Genomic DNA, 15,554 nt, shown 5'->3' on the forward strand with positions numbered 1-15,554 from the left:
TGAACAACATTTTACTAAAGAAGAGAGTCCCTCCAGAATAGTTGAGGATGATCATTTTAAGCTTTTTGCAATCTACAGTCAAGAGTTTATTTTTATGTAAAGTTTCTTTTTTTTTTTTGCACCCTCTCGAAAAACTTTTTTTTCTGAAGACTGATGAACTTCTGCTCTTTAGACGGTTGCTCCGGGGCTGAAATAATGGCCCTATCTGGGAAAACAGAGGGAAAACAAACGCTCTGTGCTCTTCAGAGGATGCAGGGATTAAAGCATGTATCAACAAGTGTATGAGGCTGTCAGTGCACCACTATTTATGAAGTATGAGGAGGTGAAACTAATATTAGGTGGCCTTAAGTCAGGTTTGAGCACTTCTTAGATTCTTAGCTTGTCTGGCTTTTTTTATTATTATTTTTTATGAAAATAGGACTATATATCTTTCAGCTTGTATAAATAGTTAAGTTATTCTAACATTTCTCTCACCACAATTACAATTTTTTAAATAATAAAAATCAGAACTTTATATTAATTACTCTTGCTTGTTAAAATATCTTAATCTGAAATAAGCAAAAGAAAAATTAAACTGTACGTATCCGTGGAACGAATTTGCAAGGCATTTCCAAAATTACCCCCCTACTTCTTTCCATGTAGAAGGAACTTGCTTTAATTTAATTAAAACTTGATAGTAACCACTTCAACAAGATGTGCTTGTGGAGCAACATCGTTTCTTGCAATCTCAGCAACAAGAGCAATATTTATCTTTTCTGGGGCCTTACGGGAGCGGGCCTTGACCGGGTTTAAGCCCACACACCTGTGTGTGAGGGCAGGATAAGCCAAGATTAAGCTAATGTTACCGTCTCTCTCTGCCATGTCATTCAAAACCTCTACAGGCAACCATGGAAGGACAAAGCACCTTTTGGGCCACCCTAATAAATGCCATTAGGTTTGAAACATCAAACATGGAAGATTATAAGATTTTCAAAATTTGTGGTCGGGCAACTTCCTAACTCAAACTCTTAATTCTTCTGGAGATTACAATATTTGTTTTATTCCGTCCCCCCAAAACCAATACTGTAATCACCAGATGACAAAAAGGAGTTATGAAATAAAGATTATAAACCACTTTGTAAACCCATTAGCTTTTAGACCATTCTACTTACAGAACAGCTCTTCAGCATCTTAACTGATCAGCTGCTCATAAAACAAAAGGACAACTGCTTTACTGTCCCAAGCCCAAAAATGTAAAGTTTAAACTTTAAATCTGTCCCCTGGAAAGAACATGCTGAGTGACTAAGAGGCTAAGGATGTCCACAGTGTTCACTCAACAGGCATTCAAAAGAGGAAATTTCCATCGCAAGGGTTTGCTTTTTTATAGATGTTGAAATCAATTATTTATCAAGGGATCCCAACAATCTAATTTCATTAAATGCATCAGTGCTTATGGCAAAACTTTAAGGTAATATTTTACAGCAATCGAAACTGCCTGAACACACACAGTGAATGCTGCATGTGAAAGGGTGTGCAGATGACGGCTCAGACCTGGTCCTCACAATTCCCACAAGAGCTGCCTCACTGGATCATTCCTTTGCTTCACACCATCATTTCCAAAAACAAGAAGGGCTTAGAACTAAACTGTCATTAAAGCTCTGCAGGGAAATGTCGTTATTAGGATGGTTTATTCTAAAATAGTGGCTGCACAATTCTTTGCTCATCTGCATTGCCATGCTGCGCACCTTGCTTTGGTTTGCGAGATATGACAGTGAGTGCCCCAAGAAAAGACTTCTCCCCACAGAGATCAAGGTGTGGGTTTACTGCCGAAGGTCTAAGGCTAGCTTCTCCACAGCCAGGGTGCTCTGAGGGGAAACCACATCCATCACTAACCTTCCTCACTCAGACTCAGCAGACAGGAAAGCATGAGAGCTACCCCTCGGTGCACGGCCAATTCTCCCACTGGATGCTAACAGACATCAGTGCCCTTGGAAGGAGTGTGCACAGAAATCTCACGGCTTCATACTGCACACAACAAGAACTAGGAACACTCATACATTAATGTCTGAAAGCAAGGTTGGTAGTTTTAGTTATATGCTAGGGGTAGGGTTAGGGTTGTAATAATGCTGTAATCATTCCATATACTCAATTTACTTGGGGGTAGATAGCATCAGTGGCAAAGACTGATCCTTCTAGGATTATCGGTGTGCTTGCATTGATAAATGTTCAGCTCTGTGCTTTGAGTGTTCACAAGGCGTGGCTATCCTTTTAAAACTTTCACTGAATACTGTAATTTCCACATCTCCCCTTTAACAGGTGTTATGATAGCAGGGTTATATAAAACCTTGAGTTATTATTTTTCCAACTGATGTGTGGTTGTCTTTTGGGGCTACACAAACACATGCAAGAGACCTTGGATGAGCGCCTCTCTCTCTCTTAAGAAATCAATTGACACTGGGTGATATCATAAAGTGTAAAACATTACAACTAAGTTCTTTCATGTGTGTCTGTCGATTTAAAAAACAATACAACAAAACTGCGGTTCAGTCCATGGAAAAGAAATTCAGTCTGCCAAGGTCAGCTGAATGCGTTTGTGTAGCCGCCCCCCCAAGACTAAAGACACAGAAGCTGAAATGTACATAATTCACTCCTTCTAAAGTGATGAATGCCTTATTGTTCAAAAGGGACATTAAAAACACATCCTGGTTGTCAATAAATCAGGAAAACCTGATTGTCACTGAGGGCTTCTCCATTTACTCAGCAAAGACCTAGCTGACACAGGTTAACACAAAAACAACAGGCAACACGGACATCAGACGAGGACACAACCACAGTAAACATCTATAACATGCAAGTCCACCACGCTGGAAGGTTAGAAACTACCTTTTCCACGTTCCCTCACCAAAACTCCCTCGATCTTCAAAAGCATCATTTCTTAATCCAGCCACCTGGCACATTGCACTATTGGAGAGGGCTTCAGATATGAACTTAAGCCTTAGTTGAGGCATGCAAACACGCACTGTCTGATGACATAGTTTTGTTAGTTACACGCGTGCCCGCGCACACACACGCACATGATCACACACATATGGAAAGATATATGTTAAGAATTTCAAATCGGCACCGAAATGTCAAACTTTGACATTCTTAAGGCAAAGGAAGTATCGCATTCGGTTTTGTATCAGCTGCTAAAAGGTTAAGTTATTTCTTTTTCACTTTCCCCCCCTAGTTTGAAACAAACTTAATTTTATCAAACTGAAAGATTTAAAGGTTAAAAGCACAAAGCTGTCAATATACTTCGGACCATCTCCCATATCCCTGACAGCGAGAAATCCACAGTTAGGCATGGACCTGGGATTGCTGGGATTTGCTGCTGCACTGTAAACCAGGATACATTCTCCCGCAATATCCAGTATCACTTTAAAAAACAGCGAGATGAACAGTCATGCTTTACCTTAAGGATTATTCTCCTTACATTACACAGATTATGAGGCTACTAGTCACATTAGCTTCTTTGTGGGTTTCCACCATTATTGCAGAATCAATGAAAGGTTGCCTATATTTCTTCTCTGGCCTTCCACATAAGCCGTTCTGTTCCTTTTTCAGGCAGCAGATAACACTCTCCTTTTTGTGCGATTTACCACAGAGCCATTAGCCCAGCGCACTAACGGTAAGGCACTGAAAGTGTTAAAGACTCCTGGTTCTCGTTTGAACAGCTGGGTATGGCTGCAATATTGAATTGTAGTTCTGAAGGTGAGATTGAAAACACAGCCGTTCTAAAGAGTGCTCTCACGGGTCTTCTCCCCAGCAAGCCTCTTCAATCAGCTCCCTGACACGGAGAGTGAGGAAAGCAGAAGACTTCAGAGAAACCTTCTGCAACCTAATTAAGAAATATAGAAGCCTTTTGCGAACTCAATTAAATAATGTTAATTTAACTAATTTAATTTACACTGCGCTCTTTACCTCAGCAAACAAGTGTATGAATTAAAGGTATAGCGCCTGCCCATTCAGCCACCACCAACACGTTCACTTCTCCAATGTTTTTTACACATTTCCTTTTCATTTTTTGGCATTTTATTTGGAATCTCTCAGGACTTCATAGAAGGACTTTTCATTTGTGTGTTTGTCTCTTTGCAATTGTGTCTGCATGGTTGCTCTGCGAAATAAACTACTTATGGTTACTTATTTAAAATTTATCTGCTATAAAATTAGCAGACAGAATGAAAGCACCTACAGGAAGTGAAAAACTCATGCCGGTGCTGAATACTTCAGCCTGGACAGACACAGAAATAAAATAAATTGCCAAAATGTCAACGCAGAAATGAAGCCAGGCACGACAAGTGTACAGTACTGTAGTACATTTGCCTGTTGTTGTATATGAGAGCATATGGGGGGGGGGGGGGGTGGTGAGATCAATAAGAAAAGGTTTTACTGAATCAGAACAACCTACTCTCAGCTTCCCAGGGACTTACATTGTTCATTTAAATTAATCCTCAAGACTTACACTAAGAGCTCAAACACAAATTCCAATAGGACACACCTCTCCTGGCTGCCCTCGATTTTAAAACCAAAAGGCAACCCGTTAATTAAAGCTGTATGGAAAAGGGAGGTGGGGGGAGGTTTTGTCATGTAAATGAAAAACTGAAATAGTTACATCACTGCAAAAACAAACACTTGAACATAAACCTATACATATGTATATATGCAGTTACCTCCAGATTTATTCAGACTCAAAATAAAGTGTAAACAAGCTGAATACATTTGGAGGCGAGAGTGTATGTGTGCGTGCGTAAAACATGCAAAAGTGGGGGGACCCCTGTTTTGCTTCTTATTTCCAGTTTTGACAGGATTTAAACATGTAGGAGTAGATGTACAAAGAAAGGCCAAACATACTAGCGCAAACATACCGCCAGTAGTCTCTTTGTTGTAGAGAGTCACAAAATAAGAAAGATCCAATGTACTAAGAGAAAAGATGTTAAAAGACGATCGACAAAAAATACCGATTTAAATATTTTTAATAATATCTTTGTGAGAAGCATTTTGTGAGCTTTGAGATATTTTTGGAAATAAATAGCTGTAGTAGTGTGAAGAGATCTGCAAGTGTGTTTATGAGGAATGAGTCCTTAAACACTACGACAAAGACAAAATCCATTTCAGTGGCAGGTCTTAAGGATCCAGGCAGACAATCTTCCTGCAGTACTGTTGTCTTTCAGCTAAGCAGATGGACTCAAATCCACCTCCACAAACCGTACGGAAAGCAGCTTCATTGGCCCAAACTTTACCACTAGTGCTTAGTGTACATGACAACAACAGTTTATGTAGACATATAGTCAGATAATCTATTAATTTTGGGGAGGGCATGCCCTGGCTTCATGTCAGTCTTGACTTTGATTTTGATCACAATAACCAATACCCTTCGCGTACATCACCCTACCCTGCAGTGTTTCCTAAACCCCATCTTTACAGCCCAGATGCTAGGTCGAACCCCCTCCATGGTGTCACAGGTGCATAAACTGTGGATAATACTTTGAATTCCAGTATTAGTTTGAATCCTTACATAAACTATTTGGTTGTATTGTAAATCTAGTACTGTTTATTAAAAATACATAGAGAAAAATACATTTATTTTGGATGTTTCCAGTTATTTTGGGCTGTAGGCTGGTTTTACAGAAGGTTCAGAATAGTCTTGCACTACCCAACAATAAACTAACACTACTGCGAATTTAAGTCTATGAAAACATCTGTATAAATACCCAATTATGGGAAATCTAGATCTTAATTAACTATGAATGCAAATGAATGGTTGATGCAAGAATAACGCAATTCATTGTAACCCTAACAGTAACTGTAATAAAAAAAACCTTCACAAAATATGATCAAGCTCCCATTTTGAGAGATGTCCCGTTATTAATCATGGGTTTACAGCCAGCTGATTCAGAGCTGCCCTGGAAATGTAGCACAATAAATATTGCTCCCTCCCCCCAACCTTAACACCACTTACATGCAGACATTAAGAAGATCACAGGGCTTTGTTGAAATTCTTGGCCCTGAGCCCAAGTGCAGATACACAATGCTTGTAAATATTCAAAATGAACAATTCAGTACCAGCAATGTGGATGCCGTTATTGGTAAAGTCCTCAGAAAATGTATGAACACTCCGACCCCCTAACTTGCAAAGCGGGGCTGCTGTAATGAAGTTCGGGATACAGAGAGGGGATGGGCTTCTGCATAAACTGTGGGACAGAATATCCACCCCAAGCACCGAGTTCAGGATTTGAGAGTAAACCGGGTTTCTAAGAGAAAAGAGTCCAGCAATTTGTAAATTTGTCTGTCAGTTTGTAATTACAAACAAACAGACAAACACACACAATAGCAGCAGCACACACAAACGCAAAGCTAACACGAAAGATGAACAGTATATATACACATTCGATGTCTCAGGGGGGCGTAGAAGCACATCTTGGGGAAACAATATTAAACTAAAAATATTAAAAGCTGTGATCTTATCAGGCTCAATCAAATGGATACAGTGACTCGGGAGGGTATTTAAAAAAAAAGCTGATTCACCCTTCCCTTCCCCGAGGGTAGCCCTAACGCTCTGGGCTCTCAGTTATTTTACGTTTTATGCTTCTTCCCTCACATTTCAAGGATGTACTTTTAAAAGTATGCTTTTTTTGCTTTCTTTTTTTTAATGCTCGTTTCGATTTTCTCCGTCAACACAGACACCTTATAAACATCGCCTTTAGGCAGAAGTGCATCAACAATCCTCCCACGTTCAAAGTCGGCTACATCTGTAGCTCTTTTCCATTGTTGAAAATGCCTCCCTTAATCCTTTTTGACTTTATTCATGCAAAGGTCATCTCAAATTCTACAAATGGAGGAGCGATGGCAGCAGCAGTCTCAAACATGGCTGAAGAACGATGTGGTAATCCTTGAAAACCGAGTGTCTGCGCTATCTCCTAGATGCTCGATGTATATGAAAAGGCTTTCAACCAATATGACAGCTATTCTGTATGTATTTACAGGGCCTTCTCGACTGTTAATACAGGAGAAACTACAAAACACGGCTTTCTGAGTTTGGCTTAAATTTGTGTTTTTATTATGTATTTTTTATTTATGCCATTTTCCAAAATACACACACACCACCAAGCATGATTCTCAGGCATAGGTTTCTCCTCCTGGCAACCATTTACACACCAGTGAGTCATGATAATTAAATGTATTTAGAACTTGGAGGGCATCTCATCTGCGGTCACACACAAGTGCAGCTGGTTGATAAACCCCTTAAAATAATTAAATATGAGGTAAATTATTTAAAAAAAGAAAAAGGGGGAAAAAAAAAACAGCCAAGAGGAAAAGCCTCTCCCTTGATTACCTCACTGCACTTAAGCTGGATCTATTTAAAAACAGCCCTCCACTCACTGTGCGCTCCCTTGAAAGAGCAGTACAACAGGACAACACTGCCTAGACTAAGCCCAAAGATTTGTCTCATTCCATGTGTGTGACTCAGTCATTTAATGAGATCTGCCGGGTTTTTTTTAACATGTAAATATAGGCAACATTGCTGACCCGTAAGTGTTAAAATGCTCTTACTAAAACCGGTTTCTGTATTCCCCAGAAGTTCTTTACAGGTAAAACAATGCCAGATTAAATCCAGCAAAGAACCACAATAATTATGCACACAAATACTTGTTTTTGCACCTATCAAAAGATGCCACAAATGTCAAGCATCCGCACGAAAATCTCAGTGTCAATGCGTCTCACCTTAGGAGAAGACGAGGGCAGCTCCTTTCCAAGAGCAGGCAAAGTGGCGGCCTTCTCCGCGAACGTCCTCGGTGCGGCGACAGGGGGCGCCGGTGCCTTCCTCTTGGTCCTGTTCTCCGCCTCGCCGTCAGGTGATGGAGTCAACTGGCTGCTCGGAGTGGGAGCCTTGGGTTCATAGAACGGATTGGACCTGTGAATCCAAACCATGGCACTTTATCTTCCTTTGCTCTATTTTGCATTAGAGGAAAGTCAAACAGCACGAATAACAGTTTTTGGTCTTATTCCGAGCTAAGGTTGACAACACTCAACTAAAGCAAACCGAGAAGTTGGAAGTCAGGACGGTCTTTTTATAGTGCCTTTTTAAGGAGAATAATTCCTAGTGCCATCAGGTGGCCATGTGTTGTAAATGCAACAGGAACCTCCAGGAATCATAACTACAACTGGCTGCCTCAAATGAAGACCGTGACCCCTTGTCTTTGAATCTATAAAAAACAATGTCAAGAATGGAAATTTAAAACTTGATCCTCAAAAGCCCTCGCGCCCAATTTGTTTTGCCTTCAACAGATAAGAAATTATTACCGAAGTCCAAAATGACTATATTAGAATTGATCCATATAACGGCTGGTTGAATAACTATGGGCCAGGTGCTTAGGGTCAGCTGTCATTGACCCCATCTCTGCTGGCGTACCGAGACACTTGACAAGGAAACAAACAGGCAGATAGTATCAATGCACAGCTTGTCTCGGTGCTCGGGCCCACCTCCTTGGCGGATCTGTCACTCAGTGCCTTTGACAAAAAGAAAAGAAAAGAAAGAAAGCACGTCTAGGTATGTGGGTGAAAGATAAGGTTAAAGGCACACAAATCTAACCCAGCCGAAATAAAGGCCCTCAAAGGTCTGCTCTGTGCCTTGCCAGTTTGCAAATTAAACAAACTGAAGAAACTCGAGTCTGAAAGCTCCGTCAAAATAAATGGTGAAAGAGAATAGAGCCCGACATGCTACACGGAAAAGAAAATGGAAGCATTGACACAGTTTAGAAATGAAAATAGCAGCGCTCTCCCTCACAAGTCATCTTGATTTTTATAGCAGGTTTGACAAACTGTCTTTAGGCATTACAGGAGTTTGGAGGTAGGGGAAAGTTTGATGGCAGGGTAGACAGGGTGAAATGAATGCCTGGAACAAGGGCGCTCTGTTCCGGTGGCCTCCGCATCATGACTGCTCTGTCAGTGGGCCTCCAGCAGCTTGGGGGGGAAATAAATTGAACTGACCCGACCTCCTTTCCCCAAAATTCAATGCACTTTATCAATGACTACACCTACTGGAACATGCTGTGTTTTTTTTTTTTTAATAACAAATCAACATCATACAAAAAAAAAAAAAAGAAGCAACTCTCCGAATACAAAACTTACTCATCCAGCTCCTCTTCCTCGGTCCTGGTGGTGTCAGCGTACAGGTACTTGCTCATGTCCACTGGGCGCACGTTATTCCTCTTGGCGGGCTTGGGAGGGGACTCCTCGGTCCTGGGATCCGGGGGTCTCTCTGGCTCCGAGACGGGCTCTTCAAACGGATTGCTGTACGGAAGCATCTCGGGCTCTGCGTCGTTGAAGGGGTTCAAGGAATCCTGGTCATAGAAGAGCTCTTCTTGCTTTTGACTGACCGCGGTGTTGGCAGCCGGCACTGTGATGAACAGAACAAACATGTTTGTAAGAAAAATACGTACCAGGAAGCTGATATATGTAGGTCGACAATGCTCAGATATTCAAATATTTTCTTGGTTGCTCTACTTGGCAAAAGCAGACATTTTATGAACACGGTCTAAATATAGATCAGAATCTTTTTCAGATTGTGATGGGCGACAAAATGTGCAAAAGCCAGAGACTAGTAGAGTGACAAACACAGAGCTCCTACACCAAATACACATTTCAAAAGCTGTAGGAAGTCTGTGAATGATCGGGTTCTCTCACCTACAAGCAAAACCGCTGAATAGCTCTGGCTTTCGGCTCTGAAGAGTCTGCCTTACCTTCTTCATCGGCGTCCTCACACGGAATTAACTCTGTGTCATCCGGATCCCCAAATGGGTTTGTGCTCAAGTGAGACGTGTCCTGGTCGTCGTCTTCCAGAAAGTTAAGTTTACTGATGAGTTCTGTGAGAATCCAGTTATAAAAAAAAAAAAAAAAAAAAAAAGAAGAAGAAAATGTTATTACCAATGGCTCAGTGGTGAGGATCTGGCTGAACGCATGGCTCCTTCACAACCCAGTGTACACGAAATAATGATGAAATCTGCACTTTGGAGTGAACCACTTAAACTAAATCCAATTCCTTAGCCAATATTCCACTATATTGCCTGCACTGGCTTTTTATTTTATTTATTTTTAAATCGTCCCTCTTCTAGGTCACATTAATTGTGCGCTTTGGAGAGGTACCACAGACATCAGTAGAATAGCGTTACACTTTTGTTTATGCTGCCTTGGCGAGTGTCATAAAGCACAGTGGATTAATGATAAGGTCCCTTTGCAAACAGATAAGGCCAGTCACATTCCTTCCTGAGCCGCAAATCTGCCCCATATTTGGACAGAACGGCTTCTGTGTACAGTGCAGCCCTAATACATAGTGTTTGATTTTAATTTTGTATTTATTGTATTGCTTTTTTTTCTAATCGTCAGGGTGTACAGAATCACTTTCTGAATACCAGCGAGTGTTTTTAGGTTTGGTTTAAACAATTACTTCTCCTGTTGATACCTTTAAATGGTTTTCCAAAGACACCGCATCCGACTAATGCTCCTGTCAAATTAAAACCCGGCCATCTAACAAACTTTAAACAGCCCTGGACTATCCACAATCCATCTTCCAATTAAGCAGAATCAAAGCTACCTCTATTAAACAGCAACAAAGAGCTTATTCTTTGCTTCATAATTCCTACTACAGAGCACATTGTTTTCTAAAGTTACTTGAAAAAGATTTTACCAGTAACGCAACAGTACTTTTTTTTGTTTTTGTTTCCACTGGTCTGCATCCAAAAATATAGTTGAATCTGATGAGGATGTGTTTTGTTTTGTTTTTATTGGTTCACTGCAAGTTACAGAAAACCAAAAAGTGGGGAAAAAAAGGACAGAGAAACCAAGGCACGTTATCTGACAACAAACAGGGACAATTTGGGTCAAGCAACACAACCACAACACTACAGGAATGGCAGAAACAGAGGGAGGGAGAAGATGAAAGCTATTAGACCTTCAGAAGAACTGGCTGATTTAGCAGAAGGCTTATTTGCTTGCTTTAGGCAGTCATCTGGGTCTTCATCTAAGCTGCTGAGGGCATTCAACTGGTTTACTATTTCTGTAAACAGAAGCCAGTCAGGAAAAAAATCAGGTAAAGCGGACAACGAAATAAAGGCCACAAAGGTAAACAATGAGAAACGCATTTCATCAAAACTGCATTTCAATTTATATATTTATTTTTATTATCAATATTTGTTTCTTACAGCGGAAACTACATGTGCGGAACCTCTACAATTGTCTGGCAATATTGTGGAGAGTGATGCAATTACTACAACTTGCATCTCAGTGAGATATCACTGCAGGCTGTGGAGCTGTTTTTTTTACATGAATTAATAAATTAAATAAATAAAAGATATGAAGAAAGAACCGTCGATAAGAAGAATTCTGAGAGTAATTTGTATAGTCAATTAATTAGGTTTGCATTACCCAATGTCAAACAGTCGACTGCTTTGAACATCTCTGACACGCACAAAGTCCAGCAATGGGATCCCATGCTTTACTCTTGAAACAATGGAAATGCCAAGCAAGATCCCAACATGAACTAGCCATTATTATTATAAAGCACGTGGAGAGAAGCCAGTGAAAGATGTGGGCCAGAACCACAGAGAGGAAAAAAAGTGAAAGCGAAAAGAAAGCCAGAAAAAAACACATATAAAACATAAAAAACAACATAACGACAAACAATATGCATAAACAAATAAATTATATATAACCTCCAGATTCCACAGCTTGAAAAAACATACTACCTCTATTGCAGAAATGATCTTGCAATGTGCAGTTCAACCATGTATTGTTGCCTATACAGAAATAGTAACAGCTGCTTGAAATAAGAATCATTACTGGGATAATTTTTCAAATCTATTAAATCCATCCATTACTGGGATAATTTTTCAAATCTATTAAATCCATCCATTAAACAAAGTTTAAATGTGGGGGAATTTTTTTGACTTGCTAGATAGCATAAGTCACACTAATAAATATATAGCTACATACCTCCACAGTTTGGTCACTCAAAGGTATTTTATCAAATGTTTTGACAGATGCTTCTTACATTTAATTCCTGTTGAAAGACTCATAGTTGGTGCATCATTAATTAACAATACAAACATGAAGACGCACCACAATATATAATTAGACAATGTGTGATAGGCTATTAAACCTAATTTTAGAATGCAGGGTAAGTCAGTGTGAGGATTATGGGAAGGATTCTTCCTGCACTCTCACTCCTGGAGCTGCCAGGAAGGGCCCAGGGATGGTGGGCAGAGATCCTCAAGGTTCGTGTTGGAACTGTGAGGGGAATACAGGAGCCAAGGCTGTTTTCTGCCCAACCAGGAGATCAACACATGACTGTTGGCATGCCCCTTCGTTGGTTTTTACCTAGCGATCAAAACCACTGGTGAAGGAACTGGAAGCCGGGCTCCACAAGCCCCCAAACACTGAATCTCAACTGCGACTGGAGTTACGGACAAGGTGATGATAAGAGTAAAAATAAAAGGGAAACCACAAATAAAAAGTGATTCTCAAAAAAATAAGAGCAGCAAAGCACAAATATGACTTTTAGCAGCATTCATGTAAAGATGACACCAAAATGAAAAAAAAGAACACCTAAAACAGGTTTGCTTTATCTTTGAATGGCTTCTTCGAATGAAATTAGACGTGTATTTTCATGCTGCAGGTTCAACTCCTCTCTGCTGTCCTGAAACGCTCAGACTCCGTGTGGTCTGGACATGAAAATCGTGACACTCGAAACACACCTTTCCGGATCCTTGTTAGGTGTGGCGTTGTACTGCGAGGATCTCTGGCCCTGACTGGAAGGCCAGAAGGTGCAGAGCAGTGATGGCAGCTGCAGGTTGGGTCAGAGTCTGGCAAAGACTGTCTGCAGCCTAATGCCCTGTGGGAGCTTCTGCTCTGACAAGCTGCCCATGTTTAGCCTATTAAGGGAGAACGTCCAGTGGAAAAAAGATAAAAGGGCAGCCAATTAAACACCTAGTGTGGCTGTCCTTTTCAGATCGGACAGCTGGGCCTTCAGGGGTCAGAGCTGGGGCAGCCCACTTTTCATACATAATTGAATTCGACTTTGGCCACCCCCCCTCTATATCCACAGCTCGGTGAATGGATCCCAAAGACCCCACCTGTAATCTTTGCCGCCTTCTCCTCTTGGTTCACTCGGTTCTCCTCGTCCTCCTCGTTCTCCTCCTCAAAGTCATCCAGATTGCCGATGTCAGCTTGCTTCATGCTCATCAGACTGGCCAAGCTCTGCATGTCTTCATCCCTGGGACACAAACCAAACAGCACTGTGCCATGACATGACCCCCTTGAAATCACCGTCTGGGCCTGGGAGCAGCCGCCAGTCCTGCTGTCTCCCAGGACCCACGCTACGATAAACCGCTCCCGGGTTTCAGTTGCTGTGTCTCGCCAAACCCTTCACGCCATTGTGTGTGTTTTAATTTAATTGCCTTTCAATTTCCAAGAGAAGAAAACACATTTAAAGAAAACACAGAAAACAAGCCTGTTACAATCTAATGCAGGCTAGCTTTGTGTATTTATTTTTATTTCCTTCGATATCCTAGAGACACCCCCCACGTTGCCAGACACAGAATAAACCTAGCATTGAAGAGGCATCCCATCCTGAACAATGTCCTTCATGCTCTGTACATGAGAACTCTCACAACACACACAATAGCAAATATATATTCCAGTGGAGGTGCAGGTAAGCGGGAGATAACACGAGAGGATTTACGATGAGACATTATGATTAGCTTCCTCTCTCTCCATCTCTCTCACTCACTCTCCTCCCTCCCTCCCTCCCTCCCTCCCTCTCTCTCACCCTTCTTCCCATGTGGGGTTCGGTAAGAAACAAGTAAGTCTGAGCATTACAGAGGTACCTACGGCCCTCAACAGATCAGAGGGGGTGATTTCAGCTTGACGAATAATCTAATTAGCGAAACAGACCGATTCCGCTAATGTTTTTAATGTTGCACGTATGAAAGAAATGTTAGTGTCTTTTCTGAGCTTGATTAAACCAAAGAGGTTTTGAAGTGTGTCACTAATACTTGAGGGCAGCTGTTCAGGCATTCTTGCACGATTTGACAGCGACAAAATGTATTTCACTTATATAAAACATTTGCCATTAATAAAACGTATCTAGAAAGATTGCATTTCTTCCTGAAAGAACAGTGCAGAGAAGCACTACATCTCAATGCAAACAAGGACTGTCAACTTAGGATACTGCCGCTTTATTTTCAGTGGGTGAAAAACCTCTAAATAGGCAGTTAATATTTAAATTCTTCCCTGCTGCTCACTGTAAAGGGGAATTATTTAAATCCACCCATGTAAACAAGAAATTCTCATCTGTATTCTATTACCTTTGTTATTAATGCATGCAGAACAAAAAGGGGGGGGACAAAAGGAAAATGTAAATTTTATATGGCACTTTTTGCTGTTATTATCTTAAGCAGGTTAAACTTAGCCTGAGGCAAATGTTGCCGGAGGACAACATTGTATTTCCTGGGAGGAAAAAAACTAAACAGACTGAGCCACAAATAACAGGATCTCGTGTCATTAATATTTCAGTAGCCCGGCCATTTCCGAAAATGGTCAGCATTCCCCAGTCTCGAGTTTTAGACTAAGGGATTCGAGTCGCAAGGAGCAGGTGACATTCAAGAGCCGAGCCAGCGCAGGGGAATAAGTCGCACTCACTCCGAGACGGTGATGGAAGGTATGGTGGGAATGTGTGGTATGTTAATAGGAGCGATCCAGTCAGCCAGAGAGCAGTTAGAGTGCCATTTTGTGCCGCCGTCTCGTTCTGACTGCCATGCACTTGGGACGTTCAATCTAATTAAAGACGCCTTAGAAAGCAGAACTCTTTTGGGAATAAACTTACGTTGCTTTCCCCTCCCGCAGGAAAATGCAGGACAAAGAGAACTGCAGCGTGGCGGCCACCACTTTCTTAGATAAAGGCTTGAATTTCAACTTGACGTCAGTTTGTGTTGGCATCGGGCTGGCATACTGCTTCATGTTGATACTGCTGGTAGCCAGGGCTTTCCGACGCCCGGATGGGGATTCCTGTGGAGTGATGGGAGGGGGGAAGAGGTTAATTCATATCTCGCTTGGAAGTTCCACCACGTCGAGTCATGCACTTAACTGGAATTCTTCTCCGAGAAAACATTCATTAAAAAAAAAAAAAAAAAAAGTACGATTTTTACAATAAATATAACTAAAGTATTATTGAAATTCTGCTAAGCCTCTTTGTCAATATACTTTCCTGCAATACAAACACGCATTAGATTGTAACTGCTTGCAAATATTTTAGGCTCCACAGCTGTGTGAAGATATTAAAATACTTAAAAGACATTTCACACATAATGAAGGCAACTACAGCGCAATGTAAACGAGAAATTAAGCTATGCTGGCAGTATTTCAAAGTCAGAAAGTAATGTATGCATTTTGAATGCGACAACATTTTCTTCCTACACATTAGATGTATAAAAATAAAAACATATGGATAAAAATAAAGCCAGGCATTCACAATACAAACA

At 41.0% G+C, this 15,554-nt stretch overlaps 1 protein-coding gene across 12 annotated transcripts in view; it reads right to left on the bottom strand.

Annotated features, from left to right (window-relative positions):
* The window catches only part of ehbp1 (EH domain binding protein 1), a 120,992-nt gene that overhangs the window by 62,149 nt on the left and 43,289 nt on the right, over positions 1-15,554 (bottom strand). For 8 of the 12 annotated variants that reach the window (XM_066697269.1, XM_066697266.1, XM_066697271.1 and 5 more), the window contains exons 6-11: positions 14,900-15,081; positions 13,149-13,288; positions 10,970-11,074; positions 9,762-9,884; positions 9,151-9,418; positions 7,744-7,933 (exon numbers count right to left, since the gene is read on the bottom strand). In XM_066697269.1, the coding sequence (XP_066553366.1) occupies positions 7,744-7,933; positions 9,151-9,418; positions 9,762-9,884; positions 10,970-11,074; positions 13,149-13,288; positions 14,900-15,081 (1,008 nt within the window). The remainder of the gene's footprint in view (positions 1-7,743; positions 7,934-9,150; positions 9,419-9,761; positions 9,885-10,969; positions 11,075-13,148; positions 13,289-14,899; positions 15,082-15,554) is intronic. The other 4 variants (XM_066697277.1, XM_066697276.1, XM_066697275.1 and 1 more) reach the window with 1 other exon arrangement.

Source organism: Amia ocellicauda, chromosome 23 (genome assembly GCF_036373705.1).
Source record: "Amia ocellicauda isolate fAmiCal2 chromosome 23, fAmiCal2.hap1, whole genome shotgun sequence".
NCBI classification, from domain to species: domain Eukaryota; kingdom Metazoa; phylum Chordata; class Actinopteri; order Amiiformes; family Amiidae; genus Amia; species Amia ocellicauda.